This window comes from Euphorbia lathyris, chromosome 1 (genome assembly GCF_963576675.1).
Source record: "Euphorbia lathyris chromosome 1, ddEupLath1.1, whole genome shotgun sequence".
Classification (NCBI taxonomy): domain Eukaryota; kingdom Viridiplantae; phylum Streptophyta; class Magnoliopsida; order Malpighiales; family Euphorbiaceae; genus Euphorbia; species Euphorbia lathyris.
The window spans coordinates 125,851,746-125,871,066 of NC_088910.1; the positions used below are offsets into that span (position 1 = coordinate 125,851,746).

The 19,321-nt window shown below is 34.7% G+C and overlaps 1 protein-coding gene across 4 annotated transcripts; it reads right to left on the reverse strand.

The window, feature by feature from the left end:
- Positions 1–1,692: 1,692 nt before the first annotated feature.
- On the reverse strand, positions 1,693–5,165 carry LOC136210926 (protein REVEILLE 8-like). Of its 4 annotated transcripts, XR_010678252.1 has the most exons (9): positions 4,888–5,163; positions 4,318–4,375; positions 4,120–4,243; positions 3,856–4,014; positions 3,626–3,739; positions 3,443–3,552; positions 2,417–2,476; positions 2,175–2,246; positions 1,693–2,084 (listed from the first exon to the last, which is right to left on the reverse strand). XR_010678252.1 is itself a non-coding variant. In XM_066002394.1 (8 exons), the coding sequence occupies exons 1-8, from the start codon at positions 5,034–5,036 to the stop codon at positions 2,055–2,057; spliced, it is 804 nt and encodes a 267-aa protein (XP_065858466.1). In that variant the 5' UTR covers positions 5,037–5,165; the 3' UTR covers positions 1,693–2,054. The 4 variants fall into 4 exon arrangements, 3 of the variants coding, with proteins under 3 accessions (XP_065858466.1, XP_065858468.1, XP_065858467.1); XM_066002394.1 differs by lacking the exon at positions 2,175–2,246 and having other exon boundaries at positions 4,888–5,165; XM_066002396.1 differs by lacking the exon at positions 2,175–2,246 and having other exon boundaries at positions 1,693–2,030; positions 4,888–5,164.
- Positions 5,166–19,321: the final 14,156 nt, after the last annotated feature.

Here is a 19,321-nt window from a genome sequence, read left to right on the forward strand (position 1 = left end):
TTCAGGGACCTAATTAATGATTTTGATAGTTTAAGGTCCTAATTGACTTTGAAGTTTTAGTTTGGGGATCCAATTGGGTGTAATGCCTATATCATTCTATTAAGCTTTTCTGACGTTTGGATCTGAGTCATTTCTCTTTTTGCAAACACACAGATCTATGGACAAAATAAAAAATTTCCGCTTTTACTAAGACCGAAAAAAGAATAAATGAAAGAAATATAAGTAACGGGTGTAGATCTAGATTGACGAGAAAAAAAGTTAAATAAGGAATATAGACTTCAAACTAGTAGAAAAAAATAGATCTGAAATTAAAAACTAAATCTAAACGTAAAAAGAAGTCGAAGAGGGAAGATAGAACACTTCTAGTGATTTGGTTGTTATTTTTGTCCACTTGGTTTGTAACCGATTATTAGAATTTGCTCATTCACCGTTAGATATAGGCTTATTAAATCTAAGCCTCGGGATGCTTTAAATCTCCACCTTAGGATTCTAATAAGTCTAGATCTAACGGTGAATGAGCAAATTCTACATGCTCATTAAGGTGCATATGATCAAGACACTAATAATAATTATTTCTTTCTCAATTTCTACAAATAAGTCCCAGCTTTTTGCTTTATTATTACTAAGGAAGTTGATTTTTGCTTGTAAAATTAGACGTTCAGTTCCTGTTTTTTAATTAATATTTTGTTTTTGCCTACAAAAATTTAGAGTAACAATCAACTTTAATGAAATGTTATTTTATTGTCATTTGTGTCTAAGTGGCACTAAAAGTTCGAGGTCATTTCATAAATTCATTATCCGGCCTCTTGTGTCTGTAGGGAGATAGCGGGCAAGAAGCCACTTATTAATATGCATAAAGACGTGCCCGTAGAAAACTTTTGGCTATATACGTTATACACTTCATATGACGTTATAACTATATTTAGACTTTTGTCCTCGTCTTAGCTCCCGGCCAGATAAAGAGAATAAACAAATGATACCACACCCACGACTTATGTACTTCCCTTCATCGGAGGTCGGTTTGTAGGGACTATGAATTCCTAATCCATCTATGAGTAAATCCGCTCAAAGCTCGGCTCGAAACACTTACGAGTCAATACCAAACCTACTTAAGTTCGGTATAGGTTCGGCTTGTTAAACCCCTAAGCGTGGATGCAACTAACCCAAGACCAACTTCGTGCACAAAAACAGAAAAAAAAAAAAAAAAAACCCTATTTGGGTCAGTGAAAACTAAGATCCAAACTGGTTAAACGGATCGGTAGAAAAATTTATTTCCATCATTATACACTTGTTTTACTCAAGCTGCTATTTTATGTCTCTACTGATTTTTCCAGGCACAAAATGTGCAAAATGGTATCAATGAAACTTCTAATTGTTTCAGTCAGTGAAAGGAGCAAGAAAATTCTAGCTACACATCACCTGGTTGCTATGTAGTAGAAAGATGCTGTAAGAATACATGGACAAGAAGAAAAGGTATGGCATTGGGGCAAAACTTGGAGAGTTAAGGAGGAAAAGAACTCACTGGTTAGCAAAAAATGGATTCAACAAGATATATCATTGGTTTGGTTCTTGTCTGCAACTCCCACTGTCTTCGTATTCGTCTCATACGACGACGACAAAACCTTCCTCTGAATAAACCAAGGAGATCAATCAACTAGACAAGGTTATGAAAACAGAATTCATAATAAAAAATAATGAAAAAAACAAGTTCTAAGCATATATGAAGTGTTTCCTTTTCAACATTATGATAAACCAATGTGCATTCGAAGTTTGAACCTTATGTCACGGGGGAAGATCACGAAGAGATGCACAAGTTGATATTTTGTCAATAATCCTACAATTTCAAGTATATGTTTACATAGATTACATCCTGCAAAATCATACCATATCTTTTACATATTCGTCTATCACAGAACAAAGTACCTATTCTTCAATGCAATCCTCTGCTTCAAGCATAGCCCTCTTGGTCGAAAATCGAAAATTGATTCCCTTTGTCAAGTGTTTCTCTCTATACATTTTCCCTTCAGCTACTAAACACTCCAACCATTTTTTATTTAGTTATTTTTCGTGTTGAGAAAAGAGCCCTATTGACAATTCACACACAAAAGCTATTAAACTTACATTTACATTTACTACTACAACGAAACAAGAAAAAATATATCTTAATTCCTTACACAGACAGTATCAAATTAGTTACACATAAAATTCAACTGTGTAGTGTTGTTTTGTGGAGAAGACGTCTGCTACTGTTACATAAAGAGCAGAAGAGTTTTCCAGTAAGCCAAATTAAATAGGGGGAATTAATCAAGTATAAACACAGAGTTCTGTAATATTTATAACTGTGGAGATTCTTATACCAAAATTCTCTAATCTTAAAAGCTATGATTATACAAGAAAAAGGGGCTCTGATACTTACAGTTGGGTCAAAATCAGGGCTAGACAAGTTCAGAGTAAGGTTCCTCATCAATAACAAAACCTGCAAGTCAGAAAATGCCATTACGCACACACATATTAGGAACAACAAAGCAATAGACACTCATCGTACACCAATTCACAAAATGTACAGTGCCTAAATTCAGCTTCAATTCGCCAATGTAGAATTTCAGTGTAATGAATAGCACTTGGTTAGTTGGTTCCATGGAACACTTCATGGAAGCTTCAACTTTGAGACAGGGATGCGATTTATCTAAAAACTAATGCAAGAATACAAGTACCAATTAAATATCTTATTTTAGTATTCTAGGTTGACAGAACAGGTTAATTTTTACAACAAACAAAACTAGCTTGTCAAACTAAAAGGGGAAGGTATTCTGAATCATGCTAGAGTTAATTAACTTGAACAAGTCAAGCATTCAGTATCTTTTAGCATGAACTAACCTAAAGTTAGCCAAGCAACCTAACAAAGCCGCTTCTGAAAATCCAAACCAACAAATCTTGGCAAGCCTTTGATTGTCGAATCATTATTAGTATTTAGAGAATAATCCTGTAGAGTCTACATTCTGTATTAAGCAAAAACAGAAGACAGTGCACCACAAAATACAGCAATCGTATTATATATGAGTCTATTGTATTTTGACATGCACCCTTTTATGATTCTCAGTTAGCTTCACGAATGCAAGAGATGGACCACATTTAATTATGAAAAAAATGTGGATTTCAAAGATAATCCTGCAAGTATTACTAGTGCTAAATAAGATATTGCTATGACATAAATCGTTTCATATCATGCATGTGCGGAAACCAAAAAACACTCGTCTTTATTCATTGTGGTACAACTAATTCGACTTCAATAGCACCTATTAGCCATTTCCTACCAACATGTTAGGCAATCAGACCTATTCCTTGTGATACCAATTTGTATATGAACAGTATCATGAGAAAAATTGCATCAGTCAATCTATGAGCAATCAAAAGAGTGTTCATTCATTGTAGTATGGCTTACTGTTTCAAAGTTTATTGGGTCCATTTCCTTGAGCTTTTGCACATGACCTTTGGTGTCTGGATCAAAGACACTCCCAATGAAGTTATATACTTCAGCAAAATCTGGTAAACCTGCAAAGGATGAAAGAAAATGAAAGGAGCCCTTTCCATTCTAACAATATGCAGAGAACGGACAGAAGATTACCATGAAGCATAGATGCTTGTTTTCCTTGTTTTATTTTCTCAGTACTTGCTCCTGTTCTACTTAATGTCCCCTGGCTGTTAGCACTCTTTGTGATCCCGGTTGGCCCAATATCATCTGAATCAGAAATATATAGCATAATAAGTGCTGGAAAGTCCTTCTAAGAAAGATATTTTACAAATGCAGTGTTAATTGGCATAATACAGTTACAATAAAATAATATATAAGCATACCTTCAGCTCCATGGATATCAGTAAATTCATCTTGTGACTGCAAGATTTGGCTTGTTGCAGTGTTAATTAGCATTGAGGCATCATCCCAAGGAACATATCCAGGTGGAAGGGTATTCATTAAAGATGGGAAAACCATGGATGCTGCAAGTGGCACTAAGACTGCAAATATACATACAAGTAACAAGTTACAACATGCTGGGCTGTGAATAATATGACCTGTTAACAAAGCTTCAACGCACCATCAAGTTCATGAAAGTTCCTTACCATTTTTGGATGCCTTTTGCGGATAAGGATGAGCAGCTTTGCGTTTAGGGCGAGGAGGAGGAACATGTGCAACTGTCCCGTTCTTCTGGACCTTCAAAAAGTATTTTTGAGCATGACTCCGAATCTATAAAGGCAAATGGTCAGTTAAATGCCTCCGTAAAAGATAACCTGCAAAGAAGAAAAGCAGCATACTCAAACCTGTATCACTGTCTTTGAACCCACAAAATCCTCTATCTTTTTCCAGTCACGATCAAACCTAGATGGAAAGACAAAGTGCTAACAAATTCAGGACCAAAATCCATCACAAAATGTTCTAATAGACTATAACACAAACATGGACAACAACACAGCAACCATTCAAAAACTAAATTAAGGGATTAATAATGCCTAGATCATGAGCTCGAAGACAAAAAATCTGCCCTATGACTGACAGCAACCAGAAATTGAAGTCCAAAATCAAGTCTTAGTTAGCTCAAACTAATAAATTATGATGCAATCTACAAGGAATTAAGCAACAGCGAAAACCTATACTTGAAGTCTAGAATTCACCTTTTGTTACAACGAATCAATGGTGACTGAATTTTGTAGAATTCTAGTTCATCCACTGTCTCGCATCTTTACATATACATAAACACATCCACAAATTGAAAAATACCTCTACAATAAATTAATCGAATTACCAAAACTGTACAATCGCATGATTTAATTACAGAAAAAAAAAAACAGGAATATAATAAAATTGAAGAACAACAAGAACAAGGAGCATACAGCTGAAGAGCCTCAAGGAACTTGTCGTGTTCTTCGTCAGTCCAGCTCTCCCGGGACTTGGTGATGGTATAAGGCTTCCTGACCTTCTTGCTGTCACCGGAAGACGGATCGATTGATGTTGCGGTGGTTGTAGATGATGAAGCGGCCATTGGTATGATTCCTTCTTATCTGCTATGGTTCGGAAGTACTTGAATAAAGTCGCCTTTTCAGCCGATACGAGACGCAACTGCCTCCGAAAGAGCGATTTAGCGCCAAAAGCACAGTAACAGAAATGTGGCCAATGAGCGAACTGCGAATGTGACGTGGCAACTTTTCAAGGCCACTAATATTTGGCCCACAGATTGTGTGGATAGCATTTGATTGCCAACTTTTTGAAATGACCTGAAATATCCAACGGCTGAAAATAGATTCTGTTGTATCGTGTGGTTTATAACAATCTAAGTAGGAGCCACCTTGGCTGTATCCTTTTCGTTCGATACGACATCTAGCGACACGTGGAAGCTTCGTATCCTCTTATTTTTTATAGGCCTAATCCTTGAAATTCACTGAAAAAATTGGTCGACAACTTAAAAAATCTCATTTATTTTAGAAAAGCATACACAAATAAATCTTGTGATTGGTGTGATTTTATAAAAATAAATCTTATAATTTGGATCAATTCCAAATATAAATCATGTGCCTTTAAAGTTAATAAACATGTATTTTGAAGTTAATTTTGTTAATCAATAGGTTCAAAAAAAAATTAACAGCGTTAAAAAACCGAGATAACAGTCAAAGTTAAAGAATAAGACCAGTATTTTTATCCTTTCATTTATTTTATATTTTTAAAATTTTAAACATTATCCAATCTCAACTTATCCAATCCCAACTCACAACTTACTTCTCCTCTTTCTCTCGCATTTCTCTTGTACTTTCTCCTAAGTCTCTTGTTCGTCTTCAACAACTTAAATTTAAGTCATGTTCTTTTTTAATGAATTTAACTGAATTTAACAATAATAATAATATTAATTTTTTTTGAATCAATAATATTAAATTTTAAAAATAACAATAATTAAAATAAATAAGTTTATAATAATGATAATGATTTTAATAATCCATACTATATTGTTATGATTAATTGGATATGGATCTAATTAATCTGACCCGTCCGAAATGGAACGGACCAACCTCATCTTAACAGATGGAGGATTAGGGTTTTAGCTTCCTATAAATATGTTTAACCCTAATCACAACATAAGAAGAAAAAAGTTGTCTGTTACCGGTGGTACAAGATCGTGATGCTAAGATCCGCTTCCGCTAATGCTTCCACTACCCTGAGAGATCTACAAGTTCTGCTATTCAATAAGGTACGTCCGAACCCGTATATCTCAAATAGATTTATTGTCGTTAATCCCTTCATATCTATAATAGCGGAAGCATAGAGAATTTATAAAATGTGTTTTAAAGGCTTTTTGGATGAGCTGGCAACCTAAGAGCAAAGATATAATACTTTATATTAACATATTATTTATTGTTAATTACTAACTCATTAATTAAAGTAATAAAAGGAAACAAGAGTTATAGGAATATGAAAAAACATAAAGCAAATGAAATCCAAAAATCACAAATAAAGCTATATATAAAGCATGATATATATTATTCCATCATTATATTCATTGTCTATCGAAAATCAAAGTTCTGATCGACCTTTAATTTTGATTATGTATTAATTTTGTTCTTCTCACTCTTATAATATAATCTATAATTTTGTTCTTACTTCAAATAATATATTCTTGTAATTTTGTTTTTACTTCATTAAGAGATTCAGATTTATTTAGAAGCGATTTCCATTGATAAATTGTATTAATAGCATTTTCTTCAAAACTTGGAAGAATTTAGACTTTGATATCTCCAATCGAAGAAATCTGATGGAAAGAGAAGAGACATGGACAACTGAAATCGAAAAAAGCAAATGTGTTAAAAATTACAGGATATCATTATGTTTCCAAAGGTAATTATTCGTTTTTTTATTTTATGTTTATTATTTTCAGAAAATTTTGCTTAATTGTATTCTCTATTTGTTTTCATGATATTGTTAAAATTTTAAGGATATATTTCATAATTGTCAGTAATTATTACTTATCAATATTATACATTCTATATTAGTTCTTTGAGTTATTTTAATTATACGTTTAAATATTATTAAAGATATATGTTACAAATATACATATTTTTCTATATTAAAATCATTTTATATTATTGTTTTTATATAGTTATATTGCTCCGCGGTGGTCGTTTAACAAAAGAGATAGCAATATTATCTAACTCTTGAACTAAGCCTATACAGTCACTAATAATATCTGAAAAATAAGAGTTGTTTAATGTTTGATGGTTTATTGCATGAACTACTACTGAACAGTCCGATCTGATTTCAATGTTTCTGTACCCTCCTTCCTTGATCCACGAGAGTGCTTCCTTGACAGCAATCGCCTCCGCCACAACAGGCTCGAAAAATCCCTCAGTTGCCCCATGTTTTGCAAATAGGCAAAGACCGGTGTCGTCACGAGTCAAGAAACCAAACGAACAATATCCCTCATCGCTGAACATGCCAGCGTCAACGTTACAGGCCAAAAAAACCAGCTCTTGGTCGTTTCCAACCTGTCGCCAGTCTATCCCCCGAGTTTGCAACAGGCGAACGAGGTTCCTAAGCTGCTCTCCAATCCGAAGCTTCTTTAACAGCAAGGTTTATCAGATCCTGGGATGTGTTTCTGGTTTTGTTCCATACCTGGTTGTTTCTATTTTTCCATATCCACCATACCATAAAACATATCTTACATTGTAGTTGCTGATCGGTAAGATTTATTACCTCGGTAATCCACTCTATAATTACTGCAGCATAATCCATTATGTTATCTCTGAAAAACAACAGCCAAACCTGTTTCACATAAATGCAGCTAATTAACGCATGATCCGCATCTTCGTTCATCAGATCGCACATAGGACATTTTGGGGAAAGGTTATTGTGACGTAATTGAAGATTGATCATAACAGGGAGGCATCCAAATGCAAGTCTCCAAAGGAAGTTCTGGATTTTTGGAGGAGCATGCGCCTTCCATACCAATTTCCATATCCTTGTTGAGTTATTTTGCAAAGCTTCCTCTCTCCAAGTTAGTGCCTTGTAACCAGACCTTACAGAGTACTGTCCGGATTTGTCAAGCCCCCAGTGCCAACAATCATCAATGTCAGTAACTCTCCTGGGAATAGAAAGAATTAGTTTTATATCCCTTTCATTAAAAGTATCATTCAGCAATTGTCGATTCCAACGTCCGTCCACCTGCAGCAGATCCTGAACTTTCCTAGTAGGAAGTGTGATATCTTGAGGGCTGGTAATATAGGGATTCGAAACCTCAGGTAGCCACGCATCACCCCATATTTGTGTTTCCTGGCCATTACCAATTTTGCCGCCTTAAGCCTTGAGTAATGAGTGACTGACAAGATCGAATACTTCTCCACACATACGAGGGGTTATGAGCAATATCTGCATCCAGGAAGTCTTTGTTAGGAAAGTAACGTGCTTTGAGGATCATTGCGACTAGAGAGGAAGGTTGTGTGACAATGCGCCATGCTTGTTTAGATAGTAGAGCTTTGTTAAACTCACTTATACGACGGAATCCTAAACCACCCAGACATTTTGGTTCATACAACCTGTTATAATTCATCCAGTGTATACCTTTATCAGAATTGCTATCCGCTTTCCACCAAAATCGGTTTAGCATCCGTTGCACATCTTCACAGAATTGAACTGGAAAAAGAAAGATACTCATAATATAGGTAGGTATAGCCTGCAAGATCGATTTAATGAGAATTTCTTTTCCAGCTCGTGATAAAAACTTTTCTTTCCAGTTGTTTATCCTATTCTGAATCCTCTCTTTGATAAATGCAAAGGTTTGCATTTTACTACGACCAATCGCTGCCGGTGCGCCTAGGTAAAAACCAAGATCCTGAACCTCCTGAACACCCAGTATACTACTCGCCCTCACCTTATCAGCCAAGCTTGTATTCGAACTGAAAAATAAAGCCGATTTATCAAGATTATTGCGCTGACTTGAGGCTTTCTCGTATGTTAGAAGACATTGCTGGATAATGGTAATTTCCGGTAAAGAAGCTTTGAAGAAAATATAGCTGTCATCAGTAAAGAATATGTGGGAAATCCGGGGAGCCGTTCTTGCTATCTGACAACCATGAATCAGCCATGCACGTTCCTTCAGCTGTAATAGGGAAGACAACCCTTCTGCACATATGAGAAACAGAAACGGACTGAGCGGATCCCCTTGTCTAAGGCCCCTCGAAGGAATAATTGGCCCTAGATCTCTACCATCCTGAACAATCTTGTAAGAGACAGTTTCCACACACATTTTTAACCAGATAATCCATTTGTCTGAGAAACCCAGCTTATGTAACATTGCCCATAAAAACGACCACTCCACTCGATCATACGCTTTGCTCATATCGAGTTTAAGCACATCAGAGCCTTCCTTACCTTGCCTTTTGTTTTTTAGATGGTGAATGACCTCGTACGCCACGATAACATTGTCAAATATCAACCTTTCACTGAGAAATGCACTCTGATTAACCGATATCACACTAGGTAGGATCTTCTTTAGACGGGTGGCCAACATTTTAGAAATGATCTTGAATAAAACATTACACAAGGCAATCGGTCTTAGATCTGTTACTTTTTTAGCATTTACCTTTTTTGGGATGAGAATGAGAAGGGTATCATTCAAGTGGGCAGGAAGCAACGAGTTGTCGAAAACAGTCAAGCAACTTCCAGTGATATCGGAGCCAATGATTCCCTAAAACCGCTAGAAAAATGTCGGGTTCAAGCCGTCAGGACCCGGACTTTTATCTGGGTGCATAGAGAAGCACGCAGCACGGACTTCATCGTTCGTAAACCTCTGTGTAAGAAAATCATCCTGGGCTAAAGTTATTCTTTGGTGAATCGCATTAATGATTTCTGAAGCTTCACTTCCATTACTAGTAAAGATCCTCTGAAAGTAATCAATAATAATTTCCTCCAGACCGTTACCCCAAGAACACCAATTATCGTTTCCATCTCGCAATTCAGTGATGGAGTTATTTTGTTTTCTCTCGGTTACATAAGTATGAAAGTAGCGAGAGTTTGAATCACCCTCCTGTAGCCAATGCAACTTTGCTCGTTGCTTCCAGAAATCCTCCTGTTGTTGCAATGACTTTAGATATTCAGCTCTAGTGTGTAGGAATAATTCAGCCCCCCTCGGTCAGTTCTAAGTCGGTATTCATTCATTTGTGTACGTAGATTTGCTATCCGCGATTGTAGGTTACCGTCTACCGATTTGCTCCATCTTTGTAGAGCTACCGTGCAATCAGAAATTTTAATCGTTATTGGTTTCCTTGCACTTGTCGACCATACCATCTGAACCACTGATTGACAACTACCATCCCGAAGCCATTGGTTCTCAAATCTAAATCTCTTCACTTTTGGAGCTGAAATCCATGCTTTAAACTGCAGCACAAGAAAATAGTGATCAGAACAAGCAGCAGCTTGGTTTATAAGAACAGATTGCCCAAAATGATGTTGCCATGCCGGATTTACAACCACTCAGTCAAGTCTTTCCTCAGTCCATCTATCTGATCCCCTTCCAACTTCCCAGGTGAACTGATGCCCCTTCATTGGTAAGCTTTGCAAATCACATTCATCTAGAGCAGATTGAAATCTCTCCAGTAACCAATTTGCACGATTCGGTCCTCCACGCTTTTCTCCCGGGCAAGTTATATCGTTGAAGTCGCCCACACAGCACCATGCCTTCCCCCCTTCATTCAGCAGTGATCTGAGCAACTACCACGATTCCCTCCTTCGGTTTCTCTCCGGATAACCATAGAAGCAAGTTAATCTCCAAGGCTGTAAAGCTTTGATTGATACCTGGCCATCAATATAGTTAGTGGAAGCAGACAGTATATCAATCATAACTCCACTCCGCCATAGAAGGGCAATTCCCCCTCCATGACCTCTCCCATCAACAATATAATGATTCTCGAACCCTGATTTCCTACAAACCGTTAACACTTTAGCCTCTTTAATCATAATTTCCATAAGGAATATGATCAAAGGCTTATGGGCACGAACAAGGTCCCGTAAGACATTTACTGTACGGGAATTGCCCAATCCCCGACAGTTCCAGCTGATGAGACTCATAATCCTAGGTGGACCTAGCTCCCAGGTCTCGCCCCTCCTCCGATTTTAAGCTGATCGGATAAGCTTTTTTCTCCTTCCAACAGATCCTCAGAAGTGCGTTGCCTCTTCGGATCAAGAATCAGTATGTCATCGACATTCATTGCCACATGAGTTGGCATTCCAGGTGAAATGTTTCGGTTGATTCCGCTTGAGGATTTTAGCTTGCCCCCCTCTCCTTTTCCATCGTTAGCTTCCCCACTATTTGTACTCAAAGGGACTGATCCTTCCGGTGTTAGATTCCCAAAACGTTTGGTATCAACTTCCGCCGAAGGGTCACGGAGCCACTCCTTGCCTCTTTGAATGCTTGTTTTGCGCATTGATGCTCTAAGCCAGCTTCCAAACTTCCTCTGGCTGGTATCCTCAGTACAGTCAAATAGAGCGGGGCAAAATTTATCAGCATGCCCAATTACACCACAGAAGAAACAGAACTGGCGGAGACGTTCATATCTAACATTCACCCAAAGCCATTCCCCACCACTCCTCTTAAGCTTCTGCCCTGTTTTTAGAGGTTTGCGAACATCCACAGTGACCTTAATCCTCAGGTAGCTTCAACAAAGTCCTGAGAAGTTTTTTGGATCTGCTTCCACATAGTGACCTAATTGATTACCAATTGCTTTACATACAGCCTCTGTTTGGAAGCCAATAGGTAAGTCAGAAATTTGCACCCACGTAATTAGGTCCGTCAAAGTGGGCATCAGGGGTTGTTCATTGAGTCCCAGTTGTTTCACAATCAGCAGGTTCTGATTGAAAGTCCAAAGGCCATCATTGAGTACACGGAGCATATCAAGTTCATGGAAGAATTGAAATAGGTATCGCCCTTCCATATCCGTTTCTGTAATTGTTACACCTTTGACAGGTTGCCAAATTGCTGCTAAGGTTGTTTTCAACGATTCGACATGTGTCGCCTTGATAGCAAGAAATTGTCCCATCACAAAATAGGTTTCTTTCAGTTCTTGGCTTTGCAGGGCGTCTTCATTAATAACTAGACCTTCATCAATACTGTTAAGGCAAAGAAGCGCATATTCCTCGGCCAATCCTTTATTTTTTTCCATTGAGTCGATTTGCAGTGCCCCAGGAATAATAAAACGGCAGACTCAGATTTAAAACTGGTATGAACCAGGCTGCGACACTTAAAAGGTTTAAAGATTGTTGATGGGGAAGAGATTTACCAATTGATCGTCAAAACACCAACGGGGGGGAGGGATTATCGGAATTGCTTAACAGAGGTTAATCGGATTGAGGGAGGAGAACGACGATGCATCGATAGGAAAAATTAGGTTGATCGACGATGCAGCGAGAGGAGAATTAGGATGATTGACGGCTGAAACAGTGAAAGATTTGGTTTCTGATATGCTTAGCAGGGGAGGATTAGGGTAAAGATCGACTTGCAAAAAGGTTTTAGGATCAAGAAACGGGGGTTAGGTTAAAACATCTCAGATGAGAAGACAATAGGCACTCCAAGAGGAGAGACAACTTTTTTTTTTTGGAATGGAATCATTATCTCATTGACAAATAATGATATTTTAACACTTGAACTTGAAACGTGATATTTTTTAAAGTTATTTTTGCCACATTATGTAGAAATAATTAATTAGATTAAAAAAGAAAAAAAAATCTTAAACTAAGATCCATTAAGTTCAATGGTCAAAATATCATTACTTATCAATGGGATAACGATTTGGTTAAAGTTTGAATACAACCAATTGGGATAGATCAGGAGTAAAATGTGACCAAATAATAGATCATAAACCAAATAATGCTTTAAGCCTATTAAACAAACCCGAGGTAAGTCAAAGTCAAAGAATGAGATTTTTGTCCTTTAATTTATTTTATATTCTTAAAATCTTAAACCTTATCCAATCTCAACTCACAACTCACTTCTCCTAAGTCTCTTGTTCATCTTCTACAACTTAAGTCTAAGTCATGTTCTTTTTTACTAAATTTAACAATAATGATAATATTAAATTTTAAAGATAGCAATAATAAAAAATAAATAAGCTTATAATAATGATAATGATTTTAATAATCTATAATAACGGAAGCGGAAAGAATTCATAAAATGTGTTTTAAAGACTTTTTGGATGAGTTGACAACCTAAGAGTAAAGAGATAATACTTTATATTAACATATTATTTATTGTTAATTACTAACTCGTTAATTAAAATAACAAAAGAAAACAAGAGTTATATGAATATGAAAAAGCAAATGAAATCCAAAAATCACAAATAAAACTATATATAAAGCATGATATATATTATTTCAATATTATATTCATTGGCTATCGAAAATCAAAGTTCTGATCGACCTTTAATTTTGGTTATGTTTTAATTTTGTTCTTCTCACTCTTATAATATAATCTATAATTTTGTTCTTACTTCAAATAATATATTCTTGTAATTTTGTTTTTACTTCATTAAGATATTCAGATTTATTTAGGAGCGATTTCCATTGATAAATTGTATTAATAGCATTTTCTTCAAAAAATTGAAAGAATTTAGATTTGATATGTCCAATTGAAGAAATCTGATGGAAATAGATGAGACATTAATAACCGTCAAAAATTACAGGATATCATTATGTTTCTAAAGGTAATTATTCATTTTTTTATTATGTATTTATTATTTTTAGATAATTTTACTTAATTATATTCTCTAATTGTTTTCATGATATTGTTAAAATTTCAAGAATATTATTTCATAATTCTCAGTAATTATATTACTTATCAATATTATACATTATATTTTAGTTCTTTGAGTTATTTTAATTATACGTTTAAATATTATGAAAGATATATGTTAGAAATATACACATTTTTCTATATTAAAATTATTTTATATTATTATTTTTATATAGTATAATACATTTTTCTATATTAAAATTATTTTATATTATTGTTAGAAATTAATTCTCGAAAATCATATTCTTCCGACTAGCGCCTCACGTTTCTTACAGTATATTTTTACTTTACCCTAATAATAGAGGATTTTTCCTTAAAATTCAAAAATCGAAATAATCCCTGGTTAAATGTGTGGTTTAAAATAAAGACCCATGTAATGCTCATTTTTTTCTGACATGGTTAGTGGAAACCGGTGAACCAATCACCGGTTTCCAAATATCAAAGACCCCGGTAAATGATTTACCGGGGTCACTGCCATGTCTGCTTTTAGCAGACATGGCAGTGAGGAGATCAGTTAATGATTAACCGGTCTCCAGACACCGGTGAATGGATCACCGGTGTCATAGGCGTGCGAATAAATATTCGCATGCCAACTCTGCTTCCACAGAAGAAGCAGAGTTGAATTCGAAAATATTGAAGGGGCAAAATATTGTTTTGCCCCTTCAATTCCGGAATATTTTAAGAAATGACACACCTGATCAATATGTTTTAAATATCAACATTTCTCTTATCTTTTTCACTTTCCTCGCACTTAACTCCTCCATTCTTCACTTTCCTCACACTTAACTTTTCTCTTCCTCACACTTAACTCCTCTCTTCTTCATACTTCTCTTCTTCAAACTTAAGGATCCCAAAAGTGTTGATTAATCTTCATCAATTACCTACATAATTTTAATTCTACAAGGTAATTAATATTGTATACTTTACTTTGTAATTAATTATTTTGTTAATACTTGCATAATAATATTAATACTTGTATAATTTATAGTTCTAAGTAATGAAAATATTTATATTAGATAGTAAATTGTTATATTTGTTAGTAAATATATTTTTAGTTAGTAAATTAGTGTTTTTAGCTAATTAAATATGTTTTAGTTAGTAAAAGAGTGTATATTGTAGTAATAAAAATGTTTATATTAGATAGTAAATATATTTTTAGTTAGTAAATTAGTGTTTTTAGTTAACTAAATATCCTTTAGTTAGTAAAAGAGTGTATATCTTTTAATTAGTGTATATAAATGAGTGTAAATTAAATTAGTGGATATAATTAAATTGTTATATTTGTTAGTAAATATATTTTTAGTTAGTAAATTAGTGTTTTTAGTTAACTAAATATCCTTTAGTTAGTAAAAGAGTGTATATCTTAGTTAGTGTATATAAATGAGTGTAAATTAAATTAGTGGATATAATTAAATTGTTATATTTGTTAGTAAATATATTTTTAGTTAGTAAATTATTATTTTTAGTTAACTAAATATCCTTTAGTTAGTAAAAGAGTGTATATCTTTTAGTTAGTGTATATAAATGAGTGTAAATTAAATTAGTTTATATAATTAAATTGTTATATTTGTTAGTAAATATATTTTTAATTAGTAAATTAGTGTTTTTAGTTAACTAAATATCCTTTAGTTAGTAAATGAGTGTATATCTTTTAGTTAGTGTATATAAATGGGTCCTGATATTTACAGCCCTTAGGGCTGTAAATAAAAACCTATAAAGTACTATTATTAGTGTTAATTTGGTTTTTTTAGATAATCTTATAATACAATTTATTAATACTTTATTAAATATTCATAAAAACTAGTAAATTAATTATATTTCCAATACAAATAAATGCTTTAGAGTTAAGATTTTTATTTTATTTTATTTTATTGAAAACATATGAAGAGTTAATGCTTATATACAACCCTTAGGGTTGTATATATCATTTGCCTATATAAATGAGTGTAAATTAAATTAGTTTATATAACTAAATTGTTATATTTGTTAGTAAATATATTTTTAGTTAGTAAATTAGTGTTTTTAGTTAACTAAATATCCTTTAGTTAGTAAAATAGTGTATATCTTTTAGTTAGTGTATATAAATGAGTGTAAATTAAATTAGTTTATATAATTAAATTCTTATATTTGTTAGTAAATATATTTTTAGTTATCATTTCAATTATTCAAAATATTATACTAATCAAATTTTACTATCATCTATTATGTATGTGAACTCTTAAGAGACAATGACATATGGAAGAAGAAATAAACAAGTTATACAATCTCATCCACAGAATGCAGATTTATTGCATCTACAATCCGCTCACCGTTCACAAAATATATGGATGAATCCGGTAAAATTTCAACCTTAACATATTAGTCTTACTAAATGTTTTCAAACATATTCTAACGTATTACATTTATAAATATATAGGATGATGGTGTCGTTTTGCGATGTCAAAGAGCATTGGGGTTCAAGGCATTCCGCAACATAGATCCAAGGATTGAGGCATATCTAAAATCATCTGGATTTAGTTGTATTACTAGTGTTGGTGGTATGTCAGTTGACCAATCTTTAATCACTGCACTAGTTGAAAGATGGCGTCCAGAAACGCACACTTTTCACCTCACTGTCGGGGAGGCAGCTCTGACATTACAAGACGTAGAAGTTATAACCGGATTAAATGTTGATGGTGAGACTGTTATTTGTGGTGAAGCCAGTCTAGATTGGAAACAATATTGCCTAGATTTTTTAGGACGAGTGCCTCCTACTGGTGATCTAACTGGTGCAAATATAAAACTTAGTTGGCTGAAAGAAAACTTTGAAAAGCTTCCCGAGCATGCTACTGAATTTGAAATCCAGTGTCATACCCGTGCTTTGATAATGCGGATATGTGGTGGTATGTTGTTTGCTAGTAAGAGTGGTGATGTAGTGCATATGACGATGTTGCCATTATTAATCGACCTAGTCATAGACGAAGGGGCCAAAAAATATGCATGGAAAGCCTGCCATGCTAGCATTTTTATATCGAGAGTTGTGCAAAGCTACTAATCCACCCACTAAAAAAATTAGTGGATGCCTACAATTTCTGCAAATATGGGCATACGAGCGAATTCCAATGGTTCGACCACGATTGCTGAATGTGTCTGCACAAATTCACACAGATCGGCCACTCGCTGCCAAGTAAATAAATTTGTTTTAATTTTTAATACGGTTATTGAGTACTATATATATCTATGAAGTAACATGTACGAATGATGTTGCTATATTTGTAGGTGGAAATATCCCAAAAATATGGCACAAACAACACATCATAATCTCAGGCAAATTAGATATGCATTAGATCACCAGAAAGACGATGAGGTAAATACATATTTTTTAAAATCACACCATATGTATGCAGTTAATTAATGTAACTCACTAATTATTTTGTATGTGGTTTTTGTTAGTTTATTTGGGAGCCATATACTAATGTGCTACAACTGTTGCCTCCATATTATCGTGCTGGAGAGAGCATATGGCGATCCGTTGTTCCTTTAATATTCAATTCCACTATGGAATTCCATCAACCGGATAGATGTCTTCGTCAATTTGGTATGAACCAACCTATTCCCCAACACCCTTTCCAAATTGAATCATACCACACACTTGACATGCGAGGGTATCACGGAATAAATTGGGAACACCGACATCAACCTTCACTTGTTTTGTGGAATGAAAGACACTCTAGGTTAGTAGAGTCAGTTCCATTAGGAGTTGGATTGCATTCCCAAGCACAACATATGCAATGGTACTTACAAGACACAAAAAGGTGGATTGATCCTACAAGCGCTGCTAGGCCGGAAATTGTAAGTAGTATTAAATTAAGGTTAATTTGTTGCATATTAAATAAAAAGTAATGTTTGCAAAAATTTATGTGTGTAGGGAGACGGATTGCAACATCTGTATCATATACAACCTGATGATTTGCAAAATGTAAGAGAAATGACGGCCAGCATGTTAGGTGGATTGAATGAAGAGCATCGTATGGCAAATACATATGAACCACAACCTGCTCCACCTTTATTGTCAATTCCACATATGGAAGAGCCAGAGGTCGAAACAAGGAGGCGGCGACGGACTTTATTGTCACGACGTCAGAAATTGCCATACCCTACGCAAAGGATTTATGATCTTTATTCTCATGCTGCGGAAGAGGAAATGCCCCAAGTATCGTCAGAAGTACCATAATTAATTCCACAACCCACAACCGAGTCAGGTCCACAGTCTGCATGGGATAGTGGTCCCAACCGACACAATCACATTTCGGTTTGGCTGCTGAACAATTTTCACCAATAGTGTTACCATCACCACAACACTTTTCACCATTCCACTATACATCACCACATCAATTTGAAGGAACTGATATAGGAGAACAGTCAAGTATGTTCTACACTCCACAACAAAATATTGTTCCTTCTTTTGAAAATCCAAATTATGGTATGAGTCAGTGGAGTGCACAAGACAATTTGGTGGGGAATTCAACAATGGACTCTACCCAATGGTTATTTGGTGGTAGTGCTTCTGTTGCAGGTAATATGATGTGTCAACCACCTATACCGTATAATTCCCACACATGTCTGGACCTAAACATGCCAAGTTATGATCATTTTTCACTCACTCAACAAGATGTAGGATCATGGGTCCAAGCTGTGGATGCAACTCAATATGTGGGCGGGTCTAGTAATCCTGAAATGGCAACTGTGGATGAAAACCAAGCTGTGGTTGGGTCTAATAATCCTGAAGTGGATGAAGATGAACAAGGTCGTAGACATATTACTGCTAGAAGCTGTTATACAGGAAGTTGTCAACCATATGTACCACGTAGATAAGTTTTATATATTATTTCTAGCAAACTTCAATATGTATTATTTCTAAAATGCTTTAATATATATTATTTTTAGTATACTTCCATATTATGATACTTGAAATTATCGTTATCACAATTCCATACTACTATTAGCATGCTAAAATTTATGATAATTCAAATTAATTCATCATACTTAAAATTATCTCTCCATACTTCAAATTTATTTTTATCACAATTTCATATGACTATTTTTTTTATCACAAATAACATAAATAACATATTCATTCAAACAACATAAACAACATAAGTACATATTGAAAAACAGAAATACATATTGAAAAACATTTGAAAAAAATGCAGACATGACATGGCCTACATGCAAAAAGTTGTAAAACAACAACGAGGCAACGAACGAGGTAAAAATGTTTGAAAAGCATCATCGTCACTGCCAGACGATAAATCAGATGTTGATGTGGTCGGTTCTTCTTTTGTGATTTTCTCGTCATAGACCTTAGCTAGCCGAACCTCCATTATATCTATTTCCCGTTGCAGTTGTTCTTTCACAATGCATTTTTCTGCTGTTGTTTGTCTTGGCAACATGGATGATATGATCTTCGGCCTTTTTATACAATGGCAAACACAGTATGCTTCAAGCTCACATCGAACTTCACA

What these genes read in the sequence shown, in the direction of transcription:
- LOC136210926 (XM_066002394.1), bottom strand. Translation starts at nt 5,036, where the DNA reads ATGGCCGCTTCATCATCTACAACCACCGCAACATCAATCGATCCGTCT. An exon ending in TTCCTTGAGGCTCTTCAGCT is followed by an intron (nt 4,376 to 4,887) that starts GTATGCTCCTTG and finishes CTTTCCATCTAG; the next exon opens with GTTTGATCGTGACTGGAAAA. An exon ending in GCAAAAGGCATCCAAAAATG is followed by an intron (nt 4,015 to 4,119) that starts GTAAGGAACTTT and finishes GTATATTTGCAG; the next exon opens with TCTTAGTGCCACTTGCAGCA.